The sequence below is a fragment of the Chiloscyllium punctatum genome, chromosome 11 (assembly GCF_047496795.1).
Source record: "Chiloscyllium punctatum isolate Juve2018m chromosome 11, sChiPun1.3, whole genome shotgun sequence".
NCBI classification, from domain to species: Eukaryota; Metazoa; Chordata; class Chondrichthyes; order Orectolobiformes; family Hemiscylliidae; genus Chiloscyllium; species Chiloscyllium punctatum.
The window spans coordinates 51,938,418-51,956,313 of NC_092749.1; the positions used below are offsets into that span (position 1 = coordinate 51,938,418).

General features: G+C 38.8%; 1 protein-coding gene across 7 annotated transcripts in view; it reads left to right on the forward strand.

The window, feature by feature from the left end:
• The window catches only part of LOC140482978 (tyrosine-protein phosphatase non-receptor type 14-like), a 259,454-nt gene that overhangs the window by 206,948 nt on the left and 34,610 nt on the right, over positions 1-17,896 (forward strand). For all 7 annotated transcript variants that reach the window (XM_072580789.1, XM_072580788.1, XM_072580790.1 and 4 more), the window contains 3 exons: positions 6,013-6,095; positions 15,332-15,395; positions 17,514-17,592. In XM_072580789.1, the coding sequence (XP_072436890.1) occupies positions 6,013-6,095; positions 15,332-15,395; positions 17,514-17,592 (226 nt within the window). The remainder of the gene's footprint in view (positions 1-6,012; positions 6,096-15,331; positions 15,396-17,513; positions 17,593-17,896) is intronic.

The following is a 17,896-nucleotide window of genomic DNA, read 5'->3' on the forward strand; positions in this document are numbered from 1 at the left end:
TCAGTCCTTGCCTTTCCAAACACAACTACATCCTGTTCCTCAGGATTCCCTCCAACAAGTTGAACACCACCAATGTCAGGCTCACTAGTCTATAGTTCCCTGGCTTGTCCTTACCACCTTTCTTAAACAGAGTCACCACGTTAGCCAACCTCCAGTTTTCCGTTTCCTCACCTGTGACTATCAATGATACAAATATCTCAGCAATCACGTTCCTAGCTTCCCACAGAGTTCTAGGGTGGTTGGGACTAGTACAAACTGAGTGAGTTGCACCTGGGCAGAACTAGAACTGATGTTTTGGGTGAGTATTTGCTAATGCAATCAAGGAGGATTTAAGCTAAAATGGCGAAGAGATGGGAACCTATACAAGGAGTCAGAAGACAGGGAAACAAAAGCAAAAACAAAGACTGAATGGGGAAATAAGAAAAGTCAATTCAAGGGCAAGAATCAAATGGCTACCATGTGAAATGTGAATGAGACTAAAAATATTAAAAGTATGAGCATTCAGGCCTTGTGCCTTAATGCACAGAACATTTGCAATAAAGCAGATGAATTATTTACACAAATAGATATAAACAAGTATGATACAGGTGAGATTGCACACACGGAATATCCAGGGTATTCAGTTTTAGGAAGGACAGATGAAAAAGAGGTGAGGTAGCATTGCTAGTTAAAGATGGATTTAACACAATAGTGAGGAAGGAGCTTAGCTGCAGTGAAGTGGCATCTGTAGATCAGCAGAGCTTAGATACACCAAGCGTTGGAAAAAATAATAAGGGTTATATATAGTCCATCAAATTGTACTAGTAATGTTAGGAAACTCAGTAATCTGGGAATTAGACATGCAGGCAATAGGGATATGGCTGTAATTATGGGCAACTTTCATCTGCACATCGACTGGGCATAGCAAACTAAAGGGGAGGTATTCTCGGAGTGTGTGCGCGATAGTTTTCTGAATCAATATGATGAGGAACCAACTGGAGAACAGGCCATCTTAGATTGGTTATTGTGTAATCAGAAAGGAATATTTGGCAGTTTGGCTGTGCAAAACACTGTAAGGGTGAATTAATATGATAGAGGTTTTCCTTAAATTGGAGAGTGATTTAGTTCATTCTGAGACTAGGGTTCTGAATCCTAATCAAGGAGTCTGATGATATGAGATGTGAGCTAGCTATGATAAATTTGAGAACATTACTTAAAGGGGTGAGACATATTTATTTAAAGAGTGCACGGAGGAACTGCAACAGTTATTCATTTTACCATGTGGCAGGCATTATCTTATGGAGTACTACAGGGATCAGTGCTTCACAACATATATTAATGATTTAGATGAAGGAACTAAATGTAACATATCCAAGTTTGCAGAAGACAGAGTTGGGTGAGAGGTTAAACTGAGGAGGATGCAGAGATGCTTCAGTGTGAATCTTAAAGGAAATTGCTGGAAAATCTCAGCAGGTCTGGTAGAAATACTGAAGCAGGGTCGCTGGACCCAAAGCATTAATTCTGAGTTCTCTCCACAGAAGCTGCTAGACCTGCTGAGATTTTGTTTTAGATTTCCAGCGTCCACGGTTCTTTCAATTTTTTTTGTCCGATTCAGTGTGATTTGGATAAGTGGAATGAATGGACAAATACATGGTAAATGAAGCATAATATGGATAATTGTGAAGTTATCTACTTTGGTAGCAAAAATAGGAAGCCTGATTATTATCTAAGTGGCAATAGTTTGGGAAACAGAGAGGTGCAATGAGACCTGAGTGTCCTTGTATACCCACCACTGAAAGCAAGCTTGCAGGTGCAGCACACAGTGAAGATGACAAATGGTATGTTAGCTTTTGTGGCAAGAGGATTCGAATACACAGGCAGGGAAGTCTTGCTGCAGTTGTACATGGCCTTGGTGAGACCACACCTGTGCAGTTTTGGTCTCCATAGCTGAGAAAGTACATTCAGGTTATGGACAGACTGCATAGCAGACTGATTCTAGGGATGGCAGAGTTGAAGTCTGAAGAGAGACTTGATTGGTTAGGATCATTTTCACGCAGTTTAGAAGAACGAGGGGGGTCGCATAGAAACCTATAAAGGTCTAGCAAGACAAGGTAAATGCAGGAAGCATCTTGTAAATGACTGGGAAGTCCAGAATAAGGGCTCATAGTTTAAGGATATAGGGTAGGCTATGTAGCACTGAGATGAGGAAAAATATCTTCATCCAAAGAGTGGTGAGCAGTAGAATTCTTTGCCACAGAAAGTGGTTGTGGCCAGAACATTTGAATTTGTTCAAAAGGAGTAAGATAAAGTACTTTAAGCTAAAGGGATGAAAGGATTTGAGAGAAATCAGGAACAGGCATCTGGATTATTATCCACAATTATATTGAAAAGCAGAGCAGGCCCAAATGGCCTATTTTCTGTGCCTATGTCTCTTGTGAACATTAGATGAATGCCAGGTAGCCATATAAACCTATTTATTAAACACTGAGTAATCTTTGAGATCACTTATACAGCACAGTTAGCTAGATGTTCCATTCAGCATTATTTTCACCAATTTATACTAAACAATGTTGGCATTAAAATAGCAACAATTTGAGACAGTAGGCAGTTGTATCAAAGCAAATCCTGCTATATTTATATGGAGGTCTAGCAGCATCATTTACCCTTCCCAATATGGAGCTTGCAGAATAACTCTGATCTGGCAATGTTGCATTGCTTTTAGCAACATACCAGACAAAACATAAAACATCTTGAGAAGAGCTGATGACTTGTAAAATATGATATAGAATAATAAACCCCACTCTATGCAACTGGATCCTCAGTTTCCTGACCCACAGGCCACAATCAGTGAAGACTGGGGACAATAGTTCATCCTCATAAACACTCAATGCTGGAGCCCCTCAGGGGTGCATACTCAGCCCCCTACTGTACTCGCTGTATACCCATGACTGCGTTGCCAAACACCAGACTCATGCCATTTACAGGTTCGCTGCTGACACCACTATAGTCGGTCGAATCTCAGATGGCGATGAAACAGACGACAGAGGGGATGTGCAAGACCTGGAAAAATGGTGCACTGAGAACAAACTAGCTGTCAATGCTGCCAAAACCAAGGAACTCATTATTGACTTTCAGTGGGATGTTACTCATTCCCCCCTACACGTTAACAGCACAGAGGTGGAATGAATGGAGAGTGTCAAGCTCCTGGGAGTGGTCATCCACAACAAGCTTTCTTGGAATCTTCATGTGAATGCACTGGTTACAAAGGCCCAACAATGCCTCTTCTTCCTCAGGCAGCTGAGGAAATTTGGCATGTCAGCGAATACTCTTGTCAACTTTTAAAGGTGTGCCATCGAGAGCGTTCTGTCTGGGTGTATCACTACCTGGTATGGCAACTGTACCATTCAAGATCAGAGACAGTTACAGAGAGTGGTGAACTCAGCTCGGACAGTCAAAAAGGCCAACCTCCCATCTATAGAATCTATCTACCAGGCCCGCTGTCAAGGAAAGGCTGCCACCATTTTCAAAGATCCATCCCACCCTGGCAATGCTTTTCAACAGCCTCTACCATCGGTGAGAAGGTGCAGAAGCCTGAACACACGCTCAAACTGGTATCAAAACAGTTTCTACCCTACAGTAGTTAGAATACTGAATGGACTCACAAACTTAACATTCGCCTGTACCTGTGTTTTTGTATTTGCTGCTGTTTACCTATTATTTACTTATCTATGCTACTTAACTCTGTGATCTGCCTGTATTGCTCGCAAGAAAAAGCTTTTCACTGTGCCTCGGTACACATAACAATAAATTCAATTCAATTCAATTCACTTCAATATAAAATACTTAGCTACAAAGAGATTGCAATGGAACATGAACGTACCATGACTGATGTTGTAACTGTTAAAAAGTAAACTAGTTGCTTTTCATTTCTCCTTTCTTCTCGTGTATGATAAGTACAAAATTAAAAATTTACTCCTTGTCAGTTTGATAACTGGCTAGATTGCAAAAGACGATTTTATTTCTTAGTGTAGGGAAGTCCAAAACTCTTCTACCACCTCCAATTAAAAGTTTTTAAATTTTCTTTTTTATGACAAAATATTTTAGAAAAACAGCTAGAAAATTAAAAATAAAACAGAAAATGCTGGAGAAGCTCAGCAGGTCTGGCAGTATTTGTGGAGAGGGAAATAATTAACATTTTGAGTGCAATGACTCTTTTCTGAAAAATAACAGGTTGCATAGCTAATAATTCAATTTTCAGAACAATATCTGATTCAAGAGAGTGTCATCATTGTTTAAAAATGTTCTTTAAGAATATATTTGGTTTCATTGTATCACTGACAGTTTTTGATAAAAATTTGACTGTACCTCTTCCACATGACAATGACTGACTTGATAGTTCAAGTTTTTATTTTAAGTTTAGATTATGCTGCTTGTTGTGTTGGGCAGGTATTCTGATTATATTCTAGTAATTTTGACAATATTTTGCTTTGATTGAATAATTATTTGCTAATGTTTTTTTAAAAAAATGTTGTTTTGACTTCCACATGGAGTGAACAAAGTTTGAGTTTAATATTGGGTATCTGCAGACTTTAAATGTTAAAATAAAAATGTTCCTTGTGTGGTTTTCATTACCTCATGCAATGCTGACCAAATTAAGTATAAAACTAATACTTGAATACTAATTAAATAAAGAGCCTAAGGATCTATTGATGCTGCATCCCTCCTGAACACATCTGACAAAGGAATTCAGGGAGAGTGCGGGTAAGTGGCATTGAAATGCCCATCAGTCATGATTGAATGGTGGAGTGGACTCAATGTGGCCAATTGGCCTTACTTCCACTCCTATGTCTTATGGTCTTAAAGATTTCTACTACCATTTATGGGAACCTTGGACCAATTAAATTTGCCCACAAAGGTTAATGTGAATTTTCCTCTAAATATGTATGTATATGTGCAGGTGAAATAATGTGAATTATATTACGGGGTGATTTAAGGAGTTTAAGAATGCGAACCTGTGTGATACAAGACACAAAGAGGCATACTAATCTGAAAATATCCAATATCTTCTGATCTCAAAAGCTAAGCAGACTCAGACTTGGTTAGTACGTTGTTGGGAGATGGCCTGTGAGTACCGGGGCAGTCAGCTTTAGGGCTCTTGTGACACAGTGGTGTTGTCCCACCTCTGAGCAAGAAGGTCTGGCTTCAAGTCCCACCTGCTCTAGAGGTTCATAATGACATCCTGGAACAGGTTGTTTTTTATTAAAAAGGGGCTGAAATTTCATTCTCGGGCTGATGGGTGAGCTGCTGGAATTGGTTCATGCAAGAGCTAATGCTTGTTGCTGACACTTAGTCATTATCCGAACCCATTTTACTGAGTCAAATCTCAATGTAGATCGCTCAGGTCTGATGGTAGATTCAGAGCAGATTCTTTGCAAGTTTGCTGCCCATCAGTGGAGAATTTGCCATTTACGACAAGGTAAATTAGTTGTATTGTGTAAAAAAAGGAAAGTAAAAAGGACGAGAGGTGCAAAAAGGATTTTATTTAAAATTCTAACCTAGTTCTGAATAAACTGCTGAGAGTGTTAGTGCAGTTGAAGATAAAGATGAGAGGGAGGCATGGCTACTTTGATGTCAAATCTCTCCGGCATGCCCGCTAACAAGATTCCCACAGCCCCTTGCATTTCAACTTTCCCTAAATGTATGTGGCATCACTGATACACGAGTGGGAAGGCATGGAAATGGTAGATTCCCAACTAATTACAAGATGTGCACATAATTTGCAAGTTGGTTGGGTCAAAAACCCTGCTGAGAGTGGGGAGAAGTTTGTTGTAGGCTGTAAATTCTCCTGGGCTGTCAGTGTAGTGGTGAGAGATGTTATGTTAAGAGTGTGCAATACCACTCTGTCTTGCTGCCTTGTGGTGAGGTATGCACCAAAATTATATGGTGGAAAATTACTAACTTGTTCATCATGTTGGTACGAAATCCATTATTTTAGATATTATATAGTGTTATTTTTCTTTTACTTTTCCTTAGGATGATATGGAAATGGCAAAATACATCTCACGGTTGTTCACAGCAAGACACAAATTTTATAAACAGAATAAAATCTGCACAGAGTGAGTATTCTGATCATTACACTTATTTTCAGAACATTGTTTATTTAAGAGTGGAGTTGCTTTCAATTATATTATTCTCTTTCAAAAGTGACAGTCAAAGGTTGGCAAAATTTGAGATTGCTAAGATTTGTTTTTCCCAATTCGTCCTTGTCAAAGATATTTCAATATTGCACTCTTAATATACTTTGTCTCAACTACAGTTATGCTTTTCTGTTTTCCTTCAAGGTTTCACTGCTCATGCAGATTTTAGAAATTCCACATTGAGATTTTAAATCCATAACTAAATACTAGCTGTTTTCTTAGGTGAAGTAGCCTATAAGGAGGATATCTTTCACGTCTATTGACATTATTGATTAAGTAGAGTTAATTGAAGAGGTATGAGAAGAAGTTTTTTCAGTTATTTCAGACCATAGACAAAATGTAACGTAATGCACCAAAATCTGAAGGACATGGTGTGAACACTTTAAATTTCAGGATTTTCAATCTTTGGATGTATACCTATCAGTTTAGAGGAACTAAACTTTACGCATGAAAGGTAACCCAGCCTTTGGACATTAAAAATTTCAGGAAACTTTAAGTAATGTCAGTTTACATGATTACCTCTATTTATTTAATAAGGTCAGCAAAAATAGGATCTGTTTGAACTCAGCAATGACTTAGCTTTGAAACTAACAGTTAATATAAATATTTATCAGATATCCCAGATGTTTTCTGTTACCATAGAGATAAGGGGGTTAGTATGGAACTGGCTTGCATCTTCTGAAAGTTATTATTTAAAAAGGGATTAACTTACTGGGTACTAATGAAAGGAAGGTCCAAGAAATCTTAAATATTAGCTGTGGTAAACATTGAAACTGGTCCCAAGAAATAATTACGCAATGTTAAGCACCTTTTGCAACTCCTCAAATCCTGAAGCAGTCCCTGCCCAAATGCAGTCAGACCTGGCCAGTATCCAGGTTTGGGCTGACAAGTGGCAGGCAGCATTCACTGTGTATAAGTGCCAAGCATTGACCCTTTCCAGCATGAAAGCCCTTTGACGTTCAATGGGATCGCTGATCCCCCCCCCACTGTCAACAGCCTGTTGTTATGTCTTGACTCCTGTCCACTTCCTGACTCCCCAAAACCTGTTAACTATCTACAAGGCCCAAGTCAAGGATGTGATTGTATTGCCACCACATAACTAGATAAGTGCAGCTCCAATGGCACTTAAAGAAGCTCCACACCATCCAGGACAAAGCAGTCTGTTTGGTTGGCATCATATCCACTTCCTCCATCAGCGATACTTAGTATTAGCAATGTACTCCATCTACAAGATGCTGTGCAGAAACTCACCAATGCTCCTCAGATAGAACCCTACAAAACCACTACCATCCATAACAAGGGCAACAGATACTTGGAAACACCAGCACTTGCAAATCTCCACCATCCTAATTTAGAAATATATCACCATTTCTTCAGTGTTGCTGCCTCAGAATCCTGGAACTCCCTTCCACAGAGCATTGTGGGTCTACCTACAGGAAGTGAACTGTAGTGGCTCCAAAACAAACTCACTACCCTCTTCTGAAGGGCAGTTAAAGGATATGCAATAAGTACAGGCCCAGACAGTGATACTGTCATGTCAAGATTGAAAAATATGAAAATGCCGAGAGTAGATCAAAGGGGTGGTCTGATATTATGGTCACAAAGGTGTAGAGCAGAGGAAAAAAGACTGATAGGGTAGCCTGAGGGTCATAATCTGGAGGAGGATGGTCTGAACGTACAGGTTGAGGGACATTTGTTGGCACTTCTAAATCCAGGATCAGCAGCCAGTGAAAGGACTTGAGTCAGGCCAATGGAGATCACATGTCCCTCTATCACTGAACACAGGTGGAAGGATTGATGCTGAGGGATATGTCTGCAGGAACCAGTGACCTCATCAGAAGGTTGGAGGAGCAAAATATCCAGTCCAAACGATGTCATTGAATGGCCTTGCATTTCACCTTTCTTCCCCAGCCGCTAGGGAATCTTAATAACTTTTGGGTCCACTGTCAGGAGCCTGTCCCCTGGAATAAATTCTCCCCTTGTTTTTAGTATTAGAGAAATTTTTCCTTCATTGTCACCAGGTTGGGTTTGTGCATTATGATTGAGCTTATAGTGATTCCCTGATGAATTTTGCACTGCACACTGTTCGTATAACTTACAAATGAAATGTGGAATGCATTTTGGTACAAATATTCAATGTGCCTTTTATTAAGATTGATAGAGAGTATATTAATCAATTGATGAGGCTGTTGGCTGATCGTGACCAATCAGTCCAATCCCATTTTTATTACATCATATTATTGAACTTGTACTCTTACTTTAGGGAATCAATTGTATAATTATGACCATTGCTATTGTTAAAGCCAAGTAGTATCTTTAGTTAATAGGAAACTCTGAATCCATGTTTTTTAACTATAATTTCCTCAACTTTTATGCACCCAGCAACTACTATAGCTAAACCTAAACTAAACACTATACCAGGGCTTAAGAAAAGGAAATAAAAATTACAAAGTGTTCAGAGTAGGAATTCTTCAGGTGTGAAGAGCAAGGATAATGTGATTCAATTAATAACAAAGAAAATATGGGTTGAAATCCAAATTCAACTGATATGTTGCAGCTGCAGCATATTGGAGTTTCTGGACACAGAGGTGACCCATATCTGCTGCATATTTGCAGCTTGAGCAGCTTCCAATCAGAGTTGAGCTGGAGTCCAGATATTGCACCAAATCAAGGAGGGATACATTATCTGGATGCTTTGCTCCCCTTTGGACTTATATTGTATCTCACTGTGATAGTGTGTTGGAAATCAAGCCCAGATATTCCTGGAGTAGTCACAGAAGGTAAACGATTTGGTAAAAGTATACAGGTCCTTAAGCTAAAGCAAAGACCTGTGGATGCTGAAGAGTTGAAACAAACAAATCCTGGAGAAACTCAGCAGGTCTAGCAGTATCTGCAAAGAGAAAGTGGAGTTAAAGTTTCGAGCCCAGTGACCCTTTGTCAGAACTGGTCTCAACTTCCCCTCCACAGATGCTTCCAGATCTGCTGAGTTTCTCCAGCAATCCTTTTTTTGTTCAGGGCATGGGGGATGGACTTCTTGCGGATAATACAAGAACGCAGATTAAGCTATAATCAAAGCTATGCAAAGGACTGCTTGGGAGCCAATCACATAGTTGTTACAGGCAGAAGGCACTTGTCATCTGTGACCAATTGTCAATCATCTAGTTGTTGCCAGACAAATCTCCCTTCATTCTCACCTTCTGGCTCCAGCTAACCACTCCCACTGCTTGAAAAACCACAGTATAAACAGCATTCAAAATGCGTGTCTTGCTTTTCAAAAGAGCAGTGATCATTTCCACCATCTTTGATTGTTAAAACAGTCCTGTTTCTATTTCAGTGCATAATCAACAATACAGGAAACTATCAAGATACAGTCCTTATATTACGTAATTCAAACTTGGCTTGTGTTCAAGGACAGGGGGTATGATTGTAAGTCAAGCAAGTATGGGGACCCAAGGAGTGGCTCATGAGAAGCCTTTGTACCTGCAATTGTTCAACAGATACTAAGCTTTCAAGCTGTGTGGATGAGTCTTGATTGCAGGGAAGAAGAGCAAATTGACCGTGGCACAGTGGTGCATGAAGCCACTCAGGTGGCAGGATGAACTAGGAACAGAGTAGTGGTATGGGACAGTTCAGTTCGAAAGTTAGTACTGTTCTCTGCAGCTGAAAGTGAGACCCCTGAAGGATATTGTTTCCACACAGTAGGGATTCTATGATTCTATATGTCTCCTGCCAGGGTTGAGGATATCTACTCCAGTCTGGAATGGAATTTGGAGTGGGAGAGAGAATATCCAGTTGGCATCATCCACAATGGTGCTAATGACTTTGATAGGACTGGGAGGGAAGTTCTGCTGACATTTGTTTTACCAGTTCGTGACTAAACTGAAAAGCAGAACCTCTAAGGTCATAATTTCAGGCTTACTACTGGAGCCACAGGCAAATTGGCACAATAAATTTAAGGAATTAAATGTGTGGCTCAAAGATATTGTGGGAAGAATGGGCTTCAGTTCATGTAACACTGGTACTAGTATGGGTGTAGAAGGAGAGCTATTCCACTGGGACAGGCTTCACTTAAACAGAGCTGGGACTAGTGTCCTGGTGAATTAAATATCTAGGGCTAATTTTGTTTGCGCGATATAGACTGAAAGTAATCAGATTAACGAAACCATTTTTAACAGCCTCAAATAAGCGATGTAAGATATTTTAAGCTATTATTGAAATTAAGTTAAATCAGAAATTTACCTTGAATTAGGAATTTAATTAGAATTAAATCAGGATTGACTTAACCGTTATAAAATGACACATTAATGGCTATTGTTGATTAGGAGTCATAGCATCAGAACTAATTTAATAGTGAAGCGATTAAAGCAGATCACAGTTCACTTTGTTCATTTTGTAGTTTTAACTATTGTTTTTGACATAGTTTTCAGAAATGTAGCTGCAGCATGACTTTCTGGAACTTGGCTGAGTACAGAGCTGAGCAGAACTGAATCTGCTGTCTCTTCTAGAAATTGCATTTAGGTCAGGCCTTGGAAGAATGCTTGTTCACCGTTTAACTCTCAGATAAAGAAGAAATGTCAATAGATTTTGCAAGCTCTGGATATCTTGTACATGATTGCTGCTTCTCTGAGAAGTAATGTTGAAAGTTTGGACATCCTGACTTAAAAGTGCCAGCTGAAAAGCATGCCCCAGGGCGCAGACTATCAAGAGACAATTTGAAAGCAACATGGTGGAGATTTCTCCATAGATTTTGCCAGGTCAGAAACCCAGCATAGTTTGATAAATTTCTTGCATCTCTGCACAGCACAGAGGATAGGGGAAAATTTCAGTGAGAACTTTGGAGTAAATACTCTGACATTAACATGAAGGAAACTTTTAGCTGCTAGGAAATGTGGACAATCTACTGAAATAACTATATTTCCATTTTATTGATTTTTCTCTTTGTTTTCTACCTGACAGCTGACCAAGTTGGAAGACTGGCTAACTGTCGGGGTGGAAGGCTTCGGGTAAAATGCGATAGCTAGGGAGCAGGAAGGGCAGAGGATATTTGCAGTGGGTGAAGTTTAAATGTCAGATCAGTGTACGATAGATGGGGTGAGGAGTAGATTATACTTGATGAACTTGAGCTGAGAGGATGGCTTAGGAGAAGTGTTCCGGCTGCCATTGGCCTATAAGAAGTGTCAGAAAAGCATTTGTAGGCTGGATTTGGAAATTCCCACCTTGTTAAAACTGCTAGGATCCAGGGAACCCTGGCTCACATTTGTTAAATGTCATAGTCACAGAGAATGTGGTTCAAGGCTTTTTTTAGTAATTTCAGTGCTATGGGGTAGTGACAGAGCAATTCAAACAAAACATTGAGTGATAAGAATGATGTTCAGAGGTATCAGAACTTGCAGGAGTTTAGAGAGGAACAGGAATATGGGGTGAACATTTAGATAGCAAAGCAAAGGGATAAGTATAGTTTTTTTTTACTTACAGGCATTTATGGCATTTATGGAGGAGATTGGGACAGTCCTTGGAGAGACGAAGCTATTTACAATATTTGACCAATACTAGAACTGGAAGTGAAGTTGAATGATCAGTTCATTGTGAAGGAAATAAGAGGCCGTTGTCACAGACAGAATCACCTTAGAGATGGCATGGGAGGAAATGAAACAGAAACTAAATATGGATGAGAGTTTCAGGTTTAGGCAGCAGGGCTAAGGGAAAGAGAGGAATCCACTGAACACATCATCTCGATCGTTATAACAAACAGTGGTAGTTACCTTTGAATTTAATTCTTTAAGGCAATCACTTTCATTTCTTAGCCATTTCTTTGGAATTCTGACTAGCATGGGATTTATGTTTGAGCCATCTATCCCAAGCTGGGCTTCGTGCATTTGCATGTTTCTGAACTGGACATCTCTTGATTCATTGTTCGTGTATCCAGTTTCACACTTGTATCTTTAATGATTCATGGTTGCTGAGAAAGAATCCAAATAACAGCACTTTTAATCAGAAAGTATTCTTGCTTTCAGTTCTGGTTCTAACATTCAATATGATGATAAGAAGAAATTTCCCACTCTCTCTACCTACATGTAAGCATTCCTGCCATGTTCCTAACCTCCCTTTAATTTATCTGTACCTTGTTTTCAGGGCTAACACCACTAATAGCATGTTTTTTCTTGCATTGATCTATGTATTATATATTATGAATATAAACAGAGTCTAAAAGCCAATGAAATGAAACATAAAATCAGATAGATGGAACCCTCTAAATCTATGTGTGCAGTGGGCACATTCGTCCCTAAAACACTGAGGAGAAAGCAATTACAAGGGCAATCACAGAGAAAAGGGTAGTCTGCTTATGTGAGAACAACAGAATCTGGGAGGAGGACCTTGTCCAATCACAGATTCTGCCTCTCATGCTGCTCCAGTCATAGATTCCCCCTCCATTGCGATTATCGAGCCTCAGGACGATTAATTGGACAAGAGACATGGTAGGTGATAGAAATTCTGTGATTCAAGGATTTGGAGCAGACTTTGGCTGCATCGTTACCAATCGATGGATATCCTCCAGAAGGCAGAGGATAAGAATCAGAAAATGAAACCAAGATGAATGAAGTCTCAGTCTTCATTGTGCCAATGAGTGCTGATTGGGTTCAGGCTCTCTCAGATTGGTGCTCAGCCTCAGCAATAAATGGGGCAGTTAACCTAGTGCTATTAGCAAAGAAAGAAAGATACAATTTGGAAATTTTTTTTCAAAAGCGCATGTACAGGGAGGATGTCTAGGTATTCTGTAACACCTCGTAAAAGATCAACAAATGATTATGCAGAGCATTTCCTTAAGTGAATAAAGATGTGGCAGTGTCCAGCATTATATCGATTACTTTTGAACTGCAAAAGGGATTAAAGAGATTTAAGTGAATCCATCAGCTGATGAGTGAGTAGGGGCTGTGATTTGGAGGAGACGTGTGCATGTCTTGATGGCTTGGGGGGAGGGGGGCTGATTATAATGTGGTTGTAAGTTTATTTGATACATTACCTAAGAAAATGATTGCAATTCATTCATAACTTAATTAGTTGGCCAATTTTAATTGGAATGTCCAGTCCCAGACTACAGTCTGTCAAATTCGAATCATTCATCACCTGTATCATTCAGGTGCTTCTATCATCCCATTTTCAATACAGAATGGCGGAGTTATTTCTCAGAAATGTTTTTTTAAATTTCTAAATTCCAAACTTGGTAATGTTTGTATGTATGAAATCTTTGGTGTTTATGCTGTCTTGGCTTTCAAAAGATAGAATTGCCACTCCCCTAGTCAAGGTCTTTCAGTACAGTTACAATACTGGCATCTACCCAACATTGTGGAAAATTGGCCAGATATATCCAGTACACAAAAAGCAGGATAAATCCAACTTGACCAATTACCACCCCATCAGTCTGCTCTGAATCATCAGTAAAGTCATCATCCATGCTATCAACAGCACCTGCTCAGTAATAACCTGCTCAGTGACGCACAGTTTGGGTTCCATCAGGGCCACTCAGCTCCTGATGCCTTTACATGACTGCCAGCATTCCCAATAATTTCTATTTCTTCTGCATGGCCCTCTGAGGTGCAAGCGTAGCAGCAACTTCTGGAACCAGAAATCAATGCTGCAAACAGCAATGATGCAGTGATCTCCATGCAACTAAGAGGGCACATTGGTTATGCACCATCTGATGAAGGAGTTAATGAGAATGAAAAAGATGAGACTGTGAACAGAAACGTTGTGTTTATTTCTGTGCTATGTGACTCTATGACTCTAAGTAGCCCCCAAAAATCAAAAAACAGCCCTCAACTAAATCTCAAAGAGTCTTAAACAAAAGTAGTTTTGAGTCTTAGTGGGAAGTAAGTCAGGTCTTTGACCGGAATCTTCCTGTTATTTGCAAGGCAGTTTTGATTAAAAGTAAAACTTCAGATTTGGAACTTAATCAGCTTCACAGCCCTTTATAGCACTAAAGCAGAGGAAATTTAATAGGTCCTGCTTAATATAGATGTAAATGTGAGAATTTAGGCATCTTTATAGTACTACATATGCCTGCGATCTAGCTCTACACATTAATTTTTTTGCATTCTTGCATTATCACTAAGTGATAATGGTTCAATGTCTTGGTTTTGGCGCAAGGTTAGCCACAATTACCCAGTGGTACTTCCAAGAATGTTTGTGTCATTTAAAGATTTGATTCTAACCATTTTTGTAGAATTCTTGAAATTAAAAATCTAGATTATTGATACAGCTTACTAGAATAATGTGCCTTCGAACTCAACCAGATATATTTCAGGTATTAATGTTTTAAAAGGTGTGTGATTTTGTGTTTATAACATTTGCCACGACCTAGTAAAAGTAATTTCCTGTTGTGGTTTGCCACAGTGAAAAGCTACACAGCATAGAAGCAATGGGAAAATAGCTTATTTGTCCCTGGTATTTGTTTTGTTGATTTAAAGAAAAGTTGTGTTTTTCATTAGTACGAAGGTTTCTCTGCATGAACTGATTGAGAAAGACCATTGGAGCATGATCTCTAAAGGTTAATACTTAGAATACTTTATTACAAGAGTATGACAGCATAGTGGTCATGTTACTGTTCTCCTATCCCAGGTCCCTGGTTTAATGATCCGGAACTATGAGTTCAAACCTTACTAAGGCAGCTGGAAAATTTGAATCCAATTAATTAAATAAACCTGGAAGCAAAAGACTAGTTTCAGTATTGGTAGTTATGAAACTACTCAAATGTCATAAAAAACACATCTAGTTCATTAATATCCTTTTGGGAATATACACCATTGTCCTTACACCAGCTGATATATTTGCAATTCCAGATATATAGTGATGTGATGGACTCTTAACTGTTCTCTGAAATAACTTAGCAAGCACTCAGTTATGCAAACAGGGATGGGTATTAAGTGTACTGATGCCTGCATCCTTTCAATGAATCTTTTTAAGAATTTTACTTATGTACCGAAGCTACCTTTTGTATTTTGAGCATCGAGGATATATGTGTGAAGAATGGCTTTCTTTCACTGGAGATTTGCAATCTATGAAGCATGTGTTTGTAACAGAGCAATAAGTCCCTCAAGGAGGAGGATTATTCAAGTTCCATTCTTGGACTGTTAACACTTTGTGGTATTTTCTCACAGACAAACACAGTCATGTTCTCCAACACCAATCAGGAGACGACCCACATGGAGCAGATCATCTTTGGTATGCTTACTATCACCAGTACTATATGTGGCATTGGATAGCAATGATTAGTTAAACAGTGTCTTATTTACATTACCAACTTTGTTTTAACCTTCTCATTTGTATCTCATTTTGTAAAGTGTTTCCTGTGAGTACAATCCTATAGATAATTCACATGTTTAAAGTATCGGGAGCTCAGATGTCATCAAGTTGTATTAATTTGTTTGCTTTCACTTTTTTTCTAAACATAAACAGTTAGAAAATATCATTTTTGTTTTCCTTTTGCTACATTAATATACTGTCTCTCAAGTTGCTTTATTTTGCAGTTAGCTTGTCTCCTGGATTTATTTCACTGGAAAATATTCTAGGAAAGGTCCCACCCATGATTTTTGTGTTAATTAGAAATAAAATTTTTATAAAATTGATGTAATAATGTGATGAATATCTTTATTATGTTTTGTTTAAGATATGATCTATTTACTAAAAATGCTAGAAGGGATGGAGTTGAAATGATATGAACTTGTTTAGGACAACTTTCGTTAACTGCCCAGTTAATTGAATAGAAAATCAGGATCAGGGCAATAGCTGTTTTTACCATTCCTCACTCAGGGGTACTGTGGTCACCTACACTACCATCTCCACTGAGGTCAATTAAGATGGCACAGATAAAAGCCTGTTTTACTGGCCCAAAACTAGCACCAAAGTGGGGACTAGCAGTTACCCATTTCGCAGTGCAAGTGTGCCACTGACCCTAACTGTATTGGAGTCTGTGGCTTATGCCTGGAACAGATTCTGAGCACCTTTAATTCAGAGGAGTGGGTGCAGGGAGGCTTAAAGCTGGTTGAGGCTCCTCTTTGCAAAACAAAGTGGTGTTTAGCCACAGAATGTGCTAATTGGTGGTCAGTATTCTCAGTGCCTGTCTCTGGAAAGCGCATTATTTCACAACCGGCTCCCGTTTCACCTGGCTCCATGTTAAATTAAAGATCCTGTCTGGCTTCATTTCAGTAGAAATCCTTCCATCTCATTCTTATGTCCTATTATCTGCTCCACCTCGGGAGTCTGGGCCAGCCAGCTGTAATGCTTTCTGAAGCTCAATTGTGATTTCCTGTGGTCCTGCCACTAGCTTCAATATGTATGAGTAGTAGGCGTGGCACTGGGATTGCTAATTTGGGAGCTCTCGATTTGTTTAACTCAATGAATTAATTTACCAAATGAATCATTAGAGCAATTCAATGAAGACTATTAACAAAATTAATTTTTGCATCTTCCATCCTTGGATCACAATTTTCTAGAGGTTATTTGTATGAATAAATTCAGATTTCAAAATTTGTATTGATTTATGTATTACCGGAAATTTCTACCAATGATGTAAGACTGGATAACATTTAAAGTCGCATCTTTGACTTTTAAGCACCTCTTCTCATAATAAATAGAGAGCAAACGTGTGATTTGATTTTCAATCGAGCACTTTTGTTAATTCATGATCCTCGCCAGCTTAGTATTTAGCATTAACAATTATACATATCAGCACCTGTCCAAATTTCTCCTCAGGATGTGGAGAATCTGATAAGGTTCACTGGTGTCCAGTCATCAATTAATCTGAGCTAGTGATGGTCATACTCATTTATAGCTGCAGTCCTTGCATTGATGGCACTTCTGTGGGGTTTTTGCAAAGTTATGGTAATGGAATAAAAGAAATGGAAGAGAAATCCACCCTCTTGCAATTAAAATAATACATCTGCCTACAATGGAGGTTCCAAGAATATGTTATCTTGCAAGAAATAATATTCTAGCTTTTCTCATTTTCTCATTCAATCTATGTCCTGTTTCAGCAGAGAAGTTGTTCAATGTTTCCAATGGATAAAGAAACCCGTCCAGCTCATAATTTATTTAACCACAATGAACCTGTCAACCTAATTCAAACATTCATGTTATTAGGGCAAAGAGAGAGATCACCTCTGATATTATGACAATATAATGGATTTAATTTTCAAAAGAAGTGTTAGATGTTAAATACTGTCAGTTTTCATATCTGCTTCTGAGAGATATTACAGTACAAAATTAATAGCTATACTAATGTACTTAAGTGCAAATAGTGCTGCTTCTAATTTTCATATAATTCTTATTGCTTGATTTTAGCCAAGGCAACAGCCATTTATAATGTCACCAATGCATGTACAGTACGGAGAGCATTATACTGAAACAAACACCTCACAAGGTATTTATTTTAGTTTCTGGTGTATCTAGTATATCTTATCTTATTTCTAGAGGTGACATTACTGTTGGAACAGTGTTGAATGACAATGTTGTGGCTTAAATGAAGCTTTTACTGCCCTAAAGAAGGGTCACTGGATCCAAAATATTAATTCTGCTTCCTTTGTAGATGCTGCCAGACCTGCTGAGTTTTTTGCCCAGTTTCTATTTTGTTTCTGATTTCCAGCATCCGCAGTCCTTTTTTTTTGAAGCCCTGCAATTGAATGGCTATCAAAATAACTCAGGGATGTTCATCATTTTGACCAATA